Here is a 10,346-nt window from a genome sequence, read left to right as displayed (position 1 = left end):
CAAGATACTTCCTCCTCATTCAAAATACAAAGGCTTAGACAAAGCAGTGAGAGGAATCCAAGCCCCTCCAAGACAGAAACAATGAAATGCAGAAATAATGGAATGTGTTAAGATATTTACCTTTAATAATTTGATTTGAAATAACTTTGCTATATTCTTCTCTGCAGAAACTAATTTTTTGAGGTTGCAAAAAATCTATTCTGCATTATATGCAACACAAGGGCACAGGTAACGATAGAAGAAAAAAATAACAAAGCAACTATGTAATAGAGTCAATCAAAAGGTGGGTACAGAAAAATTGAAGTACAAATACTCCTCAGATGCTTTGGTCCAAAGTTAGAGTAATGGAAACAGACTTCAGCAAGGCTGAGGAGACATCAGCCTCCAGCAGAGGGGAAAGGGCATCCAAGTATTAAAGAGAGTTCAACCACTTCTGCACTAAACACAGACAAATTCAATTAAATATATATTCATATTAAAAATATATATATTTAAAAGTGTGCGTCTACATATATGTATATACATGGACAATCACAATCCCATATTCACATGAACAATGAGTTCGGCTTATGATGCACTGTCTTGACAGTAAATTAGTGGCAACTCTTCACACGTTGTTCCAAACAACAGTTAACATTCAATTTATTTATATACACATGTAGTACAATGTTGTCTGTTAAGAATAGAAACCTTAAATCGATGTACATACAAATGACAGACAGAAAGACAAACCCTCCTTTACCACGTTTAAGAGTACATTTTCTCTCATTTCCATACACAACTCTAGACATGGGTTGTAAGTGAAGGTGGGACAAATTTGTGTTTGAAAATGTCAAGTGGAAAACAGTTAATATAAATAAAAGCATTGAATTTATATATTTACAATACATACAGCATATAAATTATTTTATAATTGATCTAAAACAAGGTACTGTGGTACGTTGGCAGCTAGTTGTGCTGAATCTTGGACTGATTTTTTCATGAGTAATGTCATGACCAACATTGGAAGGTCTTTCATTCACCAAATAGCCTAGAATGGCTCAGGGCACGTCATGGTTCAGTCCTGAAGCAACACTTTTGAGTGTTACACCGAACTGAAGACTGTACTGTTAACAACCTATTACATGCAAATGAAAGAGGCACATTTTGTGTTCCTGGTGTGTCATAAAACATCCATCAACTGAGAAGAATAGTGTTTCTGGAGAATCCTGAAACATTGGAATGTCAGTAAATAGAAACCTTCAATTTTTAAGCATGCACATCACTACTGCTACTACCTGTATAAAGAGAAATTCAGAAACATGGATCATATGTACATGAACCCAAATCCGTAAACGCAAATTAAGCTCCCAGACTTGGGTCTTTTTTACTTTCTTCCTCCACAAGGAGCTGGCTACACAACACCGATTTTTCAGAGAAAGTACAGACTGCTATTATTGCTGAAGATACTTTGCTTATTTCCCAGCATCATGTAAAACTCCCCTTGTATTGAAGCAAACTAAACATTACAGGCTCCCCACACTGTTTAGCAGCATCTAGCAGCATCCAGGACCGAGCCTTTAAAAAGAAACAGTGAAGACAACTCTGGAAAGTGGTTTCTTTTCTGTACTTGTGCTGATATTGCCTTTTCTCAGAAAGCATCTTCACCCTCTGCAATGTCAACGATTATATGGAGCAAGTCTTCAAAAGTTGGGCGTCCCTCTGGTTTCTAAAAACAAAAGTATGTACAACTGTGATGAGAAAATAACAAAGCTTTGTTGGTTTGGGTAAATTCTTGATCTCAATATCCTTCTGTGGCAATGACTCTACCACTTCATTAAATGTGATGTGGAAAAAATATTTCCTCATGTAGGTTTTGGATGCATCACAGTTTCATAAAGTGTCACTTTTACTTCCATGCTTTGAAAAACCATAATATACATTGTTGGACTACACCCTTCCTGCAATTCATTATTTTACATAGTGCTACACTTACTCATCTCTCTCTCCGTACCCCTCACCACTCCAGCACCAATAAATTATTCCAATCTTTCTTTATCCAACTTGTTCATGCTCCTAAGCATTCTGAGCATCATTCTCTGAAATCTTTTACTTCCGTATTATTTTTCATTTAATGCAATGAGACTGCATTGTAGACTTATGCAATATTATTCTTCATTTATTCTATTTTCCATATAATTCCCTACGTGTTGTAACATCCTCTTTGTTTTGTTTAACCACAGCAATACACTGAGGCAGTCCCTTCACTGACCTTATTGACTGAGTTAATTTAACCTCTTTTGAATGCCAGTGTAAATTGTACCTTTCCTACATTTATCAGCCTAAATAAATTTGTATCACGGGTTGAATTTTGAAGCCTCACACACATGTCAAATAATTAATAAATTGATTAAGCAAGGACTAAGGTACCTACAGTTAATCATATTTTATGACAAAGATTGACTGCATGTGGCCATTACTTGTGCCTTGTTTGTGATTTGCAAAGGTTCTTTCTCTCCCACGATGATTGCTTAGATTTTACTGTTAATAACCCCTCATGAAATCAATACATTTTTAATCAATTAATTGATGTTCATATAAATTCTAGAAACATATCAAATTCTAAAAACACATCAACATTGAAGGAGTGTTAACAAATAACTTAGTTATCTTCCAGGTGATTTATTAGTCCATTTTAATGGACATTTCAATTAGGTTACCAAATACAAACAAAACTTAAAGATCTATAATTTCCCAGCTCCTGTGAAAAGTCTTTCAGGACTGCAGACATGTTTGTTATTTTTTAGTCCTCCAGGGCACTGTTGCTTTTAATCTATTTTTCGCTTCATAAACTGAGTGCTTTGTAAGCTTGAGATATTCACCAGTCAATTTGATGACTACTTGTTCCAGCACTTTCTCAATCAAGACAAACGTCAGACAGTATGTCACCTTTTTCACTGGAAAAGAGCAGCCTTTCCTCAGCAGCCTATGTGGCAAAGACAAACTAGAAATCAATAATTTAGCTCTTTCCATTCTTAGTTTCTCTGATTGCTCTCTGAAAATTGGAGGCAATTAATTAAATACAACTAACCTTCTCATATGCTTCCTGCTGTAATACTGTGAGATCTGTTTTACACTATTTCAGTTGATTCTTGAAGTATTTGGTTTTGCTGCCTCTTGACCTCTTTGAAAACCATACAGCCAGCATCTTTCTGAACTAGGAGAACTAATACTTCACTGTATTTTTTAATCTTTCTTCATAAACCTTGGGATTTATACTTAGGTTCAACTACAGGCTAACCCATATTTCCTGTATAATTTATATTCAGGTAACATGGTATCCCTTTAAAAACATTTGTGGTCACTCTTACATGTTTCCATGATGATTAATAAACTAAGGCAATATGGAAATAAATCCTCAATTCTGGTGTACTTTGACTAATACAGTTGTGCTTGCAGTGCTTATATGCAGAAGTAATCAAGACCAATAGAGACTTACAGAATCACAGAATGTCAGGGATTGGAAGGGACCTTGAAAGATCATCTAGTCCAATCCCCCTGCCAGAGCACGAAAACCTAGATTAGGTCACACAGGTAGGCATCCAGGCAGGTTTTGAATATCTGCAGAGAAGGAGACCCCGCAACCTCAATGGGCAGCCTATTCCAGAGTTCTGTTACCCTCACTGTGAAGAAGTGTTTTCTCATATTTCTGTGGAACCTCCTGTGTTCCAGCTTGCACCCACTGCCCCTTGCCCTGTCATTGGATGTCACTGAGAAGAGCCTGGCTTCATCCTCCTGACACTCCCTTAGTGACTTGGTAATTATTTCACTTTGTTACTAATCTTACAGCTCATTTATTTCACAGAAATTTCTTCAGTGGCTTTTATCTTTACAGCTGTAGTTCAGTCGCAAGAGGGGGGAGATCTTTGTCTTAAAAATAAACACATGAATACCAGAGAGAGAGATATAGCTCCAAGACTGTCAACTATCAGATCATGGGGAAACAGGCTTGTACCTTTTCGATTTCTCACTCACATTTTGTGCACAAAGCCCGTGATCAATTCATCTCAGTCGTATCAGAACTATATTCAACTGCTCTGCCCCACTTTTCCTCTCTCTTCTTCTCACCTAATGCTTACATTTGTCACTGAACTAAACCCAGTCTCGCATTGATCCGTATACAGAACAATTCTCTCAACTTGACTCAGCAGATTATTTTGATGCAGCAAATTTACAAGATGTCCATCAACATTCAGCTCTGGTCTACATCTCACCTACCACATCCTGGTTTTTTTATGTATTATCTGCAGCAGTTCAAGGAGCACCTTCTTTTCCTTTTCTCTTTATGTCTCTCTCACACCACCTGTACAGAAAAGACACCCTGCATCCTTCCTGGTTACAGGAAGAATGCTGCAATACAGATTGCTGTTGCTGGATTGACCTTTTTTTCAATTCAAAGGCAAAAAAGAAAACATGCTTACCTCCTGCCAGCACATCATCATGACTTCATATACCTGCTTACAGGCCAGTTTGGGGCGGTACAAGCGATGTCCTTGGCTAACCATAGTTACCACATCATAGTTGGAACTTTTTTCAAAGGGCATTTTTCCTTCTGTAAACACTTCCCACATTAAAACACCTAAAAAATTTAAATAAACATGAAGAAAATAAGCAAATAATTTCTTAAAATAAATGTTTATTTTGAGCTCTGGACTCAGGTTTACTAAAAGAAAAATAGTTTGAGATCCGTATTACAGAACTAGCGTTCATGTGTCATTACTGAATAAGCTTTATTCTAGTAGCATGTGTTTTAATACATTAACAGCTCTAATGACCTCTGTGGAGCTTCATGCAAGCATAAAACCACAGCAAACAAGTTCTCTTTTCACACATCTGTTAGATGTGTGAATACTACATGATAACTAGAGTTTAACTGCTATTGAAAACACGTAAAAATAGTGCTTCATTTCAGTAATAAACATCTTACCGAATGACCAGACATCTGACTTGCTGCTGAATCGGCTGTAATTAAACACTTCTGGTGGGCACCACTTCACAGGAAATTTAGCCCCCGAGGAGCTCGTGTATTGATCATCAAGGACATACCTAAAAAGAAAACATTCGGTCTTTCAGCTGGCCTCCAAGCCTACAAACAGTAATTTAGATCTAGAACTCAATATTTGCAGCTTGTATTGCCACCTAAAGGCCATGACTTAGTACCACATGATAAAATGAACATAGGACCTGCACTAGGGTTTCAGTCAAGACACTTTGTTTTTCTATTACCTTTAGAGCCTTCCCTTGTGATTATTAGCTACACGAGTCTAGGCCACTTACAAGTCAAATGTCTACATTACAAGAAAAACAATGCAAAATTATCCGTTTCTTCCTGTTTCTCACTGGTCAGTCTGAACTCAGACACCAAGGGACATGCAAGCTCAGTAGCACAGAAAACTGGCAAAAGCCAAGCAGGTCATGGTTGAACAACTGTTGAGTGGCTTTTTTGTGTGTTTTTGTTTTGTTTTTAAAGAGAAAATTGCTAATAAAGGAGCAGTCAGACCATGGAGTCTGTTCAGAGCCAATCCCTGCAATTCTGTGATACTCAGTATAAAGACGAGAGACACTAAATTCTATAAAGAATAAACCACACGGTTTTGATTTCTGTAATTGAGAAGCAACAAGTCACATCACTACAGAGTATATAATCTTTAAAGGCACTAGAAAAATGAATAAAAGGATGTTCCTTCGAGAGGTCAAAAAAAAGATCATTTTTACCCGTAATCTTGTTTGGTGCATGTTCTCTTACAGAAAAGAACAAGGGCTAGGTAAGTTTTCCAGTATCACCACAATTGCATTTGCACACTCAGCCATACCTTGTCATCCCAAAATCAGACACTTTGACCACTCCCAAATCATTCACCAAGCAGTTCCTGGCAGCCTGCAAAGAGAGTCATTAGATTTGGATTAAAACTTTCAGTCTGTCAGACAAATTACAACAGTGTGATGAGACTTTGCCCTCATTGGTTAGCACATTCACTGATTCACCAAGCACAGTGGCATACTCTCACTATGGACCAAAAGACAAGTTGCACATGTATTTGCCCCTGATAGTGTCGTTTTGACAGCTAAGCCATTTTGTATAAAGTCACCAGGAAAAGTTATGATCTCAAGGCACTTTGGAGTGGTAAAAATGGCACCAATAAAGACACACTTATTTCAGCACAAACAGCTATCAACTTCTTATAAACATTTCAGAGACATTTTATTCTATTTTCTCAAGAGAGAGAAACATGTCATCTTTTTCTGTACATTGCAGCTTCAGAGATTTGCATAGAACCTGAAGAGTCAACTTAAACTACTGATAGTCTTCCGTGACAATAAAAGCTGATATTTACAAACATGCTGATTCAAAACTGGATAAAGTCAAAAACAAAAATTTTAAGGAAGTGTATTGCATGATGGGACATTACCAGGTCTCTGTGGATAAAGCTGTTCCTCTCCAGGTATTCCATTCCCTCACAGACATCTTGGCACATTGTGAGCAGGACATCTTTACTCAAAACCCCACGTTTTTGTCTTAGGTAATTCAGAAGGCAGCCATGCTCCATGAACTCTGTCACTATGTAGATGGGTCTCTGTTGCGTGCATACACCATACAGCTGAACTAACTTAGGATGTGTTAGTTTCCTGAAAAGATCGGCATCATGTCAAAATACCACCTGCCTGAGGTGGTTTTTCTATAGCCAGCATACGCCATCAGAGGCCCAGAATAAAGGTCCCAAGTGCTGCACAGCAACTCACATCATTACTTTGGCTTCCTCAATAAAATCCTCTTCATACATCGCACCTTCCCGAATTGCTTTGATGGCCACTTTGTACTGTGCTCTCCATTTCCCAAGGCGCACTACTCCAAACAGGCCACTCCCCAGTTCTCTCATGAAAGTCAGCTCTGATGGATTAATTTCCCATTTCTCTGTAAAACAAAACAAGCGAGAATCACTGAGTGTTATATTAGAGAATGTGCTGAACTGTTAAGGGAATAGGAAGGGAAATCATTCCTAGGAAACTAGGGAGAAAAGTTTTTAGAATTAACTTTAAAATATAGTCCTTCCAGATCTTGCATTATATATATATTTTTTTTCATCTAGACACCACTTTTAGCCAGCTGTTGATCAACACAGAAAGCAAAAATCAAAATTTCCTCAAGCCAGCATATATCGATATTATCAGACTTGATTCAACAAGCTACCATCATATGAAGTTCTGCCAACACATAAAAGTTGATCATGTCACCTGGCGTGCCATGGTTAAAAATAGACCACTCAAGACATTAAAAAACTAACTAATCCACGTCTGCAAAGATCAAAGGAACAAGGTTGAGTACAAAGCCTGAAGGCTTATAAGGCAGGCAAAGGCACAGCTCCTTAATAAGGCAGAGCCCAAGGTGTCCACAAAAAACGTGGAGGAAGATACTGAGTTCTCTGGAGCACCAGAAACTGGTTCTGTTCCTTCACACAGCATCCCTTTTCATCTACTGGCTCTAGTGCCTTTCCATGGCAATTCTCTGTGCAAAGGTCTCAAAGGTACAACTTAAACCCGCTAGTTAGTTAGAATAGGCATAGTATGAAGTTTCCAAAATTTTTAGAAAGATCGTGGCCGCTTATACATATAAAATCATCAGAAAAAGTATGTGTAGATCAATATAATACAGTTACCATAGCTGAATCCAGCAGTTGTTGGTGCTGTTGTCTTCTTTGGGGTCACTGGGTAACGCAGCCTGGTAACAAGACCTGATGATCAAAGGTAATTCAAGAGAGACAGTTTACTTCTGAAATAATGCCAGGTAGCCAATAAGCCATTTGTTCACTGCAGACTGCAACACTAACAGTAACCTCACATACAGCTTTGACCACATTCTCTGCTACCGCATTGCTTTGACAATTCAAAGTGGTTACAAGAGGTACACAAGAGCACTCACTGAATCTAACTTGCTGCATTCGCTTTACTGTTAAGAGATAGATATAAGTATCTGTGCTTTACAATTATGCCAACACCAGTGAAGACTGAGCAGAAACCATCTCTTTCATAAACCAGATCAGAAAGACTGTCCAAAATGCATATTCACAATGTTACTTTTGATTATTTCTGTTTTGCACATACAAATCCCTCTGGTTTCACACTTACTTCCTGAAAAAATACATCTGCTCTCCACACGTTTTCTACTTTCTTTTTATCATTTTAAGTTGTGGTGACTCACTGGTAAAGTAAACTAGCACCTAGAGAGTACTTTGGGGAAGTACCATCCCTACCTATCTGCTGCAGACAAAAGACCACTGTTAGAAACACGACACAAAATGAGTGTTTTTTCCTGATCCAATAAAGCTGTTCTTTTACACTGTGACCAGAGTGCACTGAACAGCACTACAACTGTCAAAAACAAATTTCGCCACACCTTTATCTTGGTTTGTTTTGTGTTTGTATCTCAACTAGGAAAAAGGATGTAGCTCACTGTACAACAAACAAATAGGAATGGCAAAAGAGCAATGTATACAATGTTAAAGAAAGAAAGTACTGATGGAAAGAAAACACCACTTGTTCTCATAAAGCCAGCGGCTGAGCCCTGCTGCTGGTGTCTAGCCACTACACTTAGCTAATAAGAGGAATAGCAAGTGGGTGTGGGTATAAACACAAATTATATAAAGCTACATGCATGCTTTATAAATATATATATATACACACACACACATAAATATACACGCAAAATCTTTCAAATGATTGCATATATTGAAAAAATGAGAAACGCTGTTTCATGGATTCTTCTCTAAGGAAGAAGGATCTATAAAAACCTAGAAGCCTCCATTAAAACCCTCAGATTCCTTATCAAATCAACTCATAGCAACAGGAAAAATCCAGTCCATCTACCTGCTGCATTATGTTTGTGATACTCAATTATTTCTGGAATGGAGTTAAAAAGATGTTTTTCTGCAAGGTAGTATTGCTTCGGTGATGTCACTGTTTCTTTTATATGGTAGTGTCTTATTCCCGATGAACCTTCTCTGAAAAAAGGAAGCAAAACAATGTCATTTGTTGAAGATTAACCCGCACTAATTAATTCTCAGTTTGGCTTGTTCCTCAACTCAGCTCCCCACACGAGCACGTAGGCTGGCACAAAGGAAAAGACCGAAAAGCATGCCAGAGTCTCCTTCTTTTGGTGGCAGGTCAGATCTACGCTAGATTAAACCCAGTGAGGCCTAAGCACGGAGCCCAGAATCTGATGTTAGTCAGCCATGTTTTCTAACTAGCAGCCCTCGCCTCTTTGCAGAGCTCTCTCCTGACATTCCCTCCAAGCCAAGAGTTTCAGTGTACATGCAAATAAATTCAGATGAGGTAAGGCGTGCAGGGTGGCCACAGAAACTTACCCTCCAAATTTTGTATAAAGGGAAACTGTATACAGGCCAGGCTGACTTGAATCTCTCACCACAAAACCACCTTCTTTGTCCTAAAATGCAAGAACATTGACAGTTTCATACCACAAATAACTTTACGCGTTATGTCCTTTGTACTTGCTCTATGATTTGCACATGCAAAAATGAAATGTTAGCTTAAATAAGTTTAAGGGAATGCCATAGTTTGTACACAAGGCTGCCATACTCACCTCGTTTCTAAGGAGCTGCTCTGCCTTGCTGCGGTTCAGGTTTCTGCTGTACCACCTGCAACACAATGTCAGCACCTAACCAAAAGTTCTCCCAAACACTCGTTTTATGTAAAAGGCTTAAAACCAAGTATTGCAAAGTTACCATTTTGATAATTTTGTGACAGTAAAGGCGAAGAACTGTACCTGAGTAAACGTACAAAAACCAGTCCTTACTACACTGTAGAGTTTACCCATAAAAATGCCTTGAAATAAATCCAGAGAGATCTCACACAAAGCAATAAAGTTCAGGAAATTTGACTAATTTTTGAGCAAAATACTTCCTAAAACCTGAGAGCAGGCCAGCAGCCTCATGGTGTCCTTGAAGCAGCTATCCACATATGGCCCAGTCATCTGCTGAGCTGACTGCCAGCTGTTATTCAGTAACAACAGGCTTGGAGATCAGTCTCTTTGATTTTATCCTGATGCTCTTAAATACCTACTCCATAATTAAATTGGAAAAAATAAAAACAAATAAATAAAGCCCTCTCTATACTTTCACACCTGATAAATCGTATGAATACACTGAGAATTAAAATCACCAAGTGATATACTTTGTTGAAAATTAAAGTTTCCTTCCAAAATATCTGATGTTATGTTCACTTTGTACATTTTCTGCTGTTTTCTCCTCTTCTGTCTTCCTGCCACATCTTGGATAGACATACCACTTTAATAT

General features: G+C 38.1%; 1 protein-coding gene across 7 annotated transcripts in view; it reads right to left on the bottom strand.

Annotated features, from left to right (window-relative positions):
- TEC (tec protein tyrosine kinase) overlaps positions 615 to 10,346 on the bottom strand; it is a 44,786-nt gene continuing 35,054 nt past the window's right edge. For 6 of the 7 annotated variants that reach the window (XM_021394447.1, XM_021394448.1, XM_021394449.1 and 3 more), the window contains 10 exons: positions 9,635 to 9,689; positions 9,399 to 9,478; positions 8,902 to 9,035; positions 7,695 to 7,769; positions 6,781 to 6,952; positions 6,450 to 6,666; positions 5,853 to 5,917; positions 4,967 to 5,085; positions 4,461 to 4,618; positions 615 to 1,708 (listed from right to left, as the gene is read on the bottom strand). In XM_021394447.1, coding sequence (XP_021250122.1) covers positions 1,631 to 1,708; positions 4,461 to 4,618; positions 4,967 to 5,085; positions 5,853 to 5,917; positions 6,450 to 6,666; positions 6,781 to 6,952; positions 7,695 to 7,769; positions 8,902 to 9,035; positions 9,399 to 9,478; positions 9,635 to 9,689 — 1,153 coding nt within the window. In that variant the 3' untranslated portion in view covers positions 615 to 1,630. Of the gene's footprint in view, positions 1,709 to 3,478; positions 3,538 to 4,257; positions 4,343 to 4,460; positions 4,619 to 4,966; positions 5,086 to 5,852; positions 5,918 to 6,449; positions 6,667 to 6,780; positions 6,953 to 7,694; positions 7,770 to 8,901; positions 9,036 to 9,398; positions 9,479 to 9,634; positions 9,690 to 10,346 lie in introns of all 7 variants that reach the window. The other variant, XR_002437948.1, reaches the window with a different exon arrangement.

Source organism: Numida meleagris, chromosome 4 (assembly GCF_002078875.1).
Source record: "Numida meleagris isolate 19003 breed g44 Domestic line chromosome 4, NumMel1.0, whole genome shotgun sequence".
Taxonomy (NCBI): domain Eukaryota; kingdom Metazoa; phylum Chordata; class Aves; order Galliformes; family Numididae; genus Numida; species Numida meleagris.
Note: the sequence above shows the minus strand (reverse complement) of the source record. Positions and strands in the feature narration are given on the sequence as shown.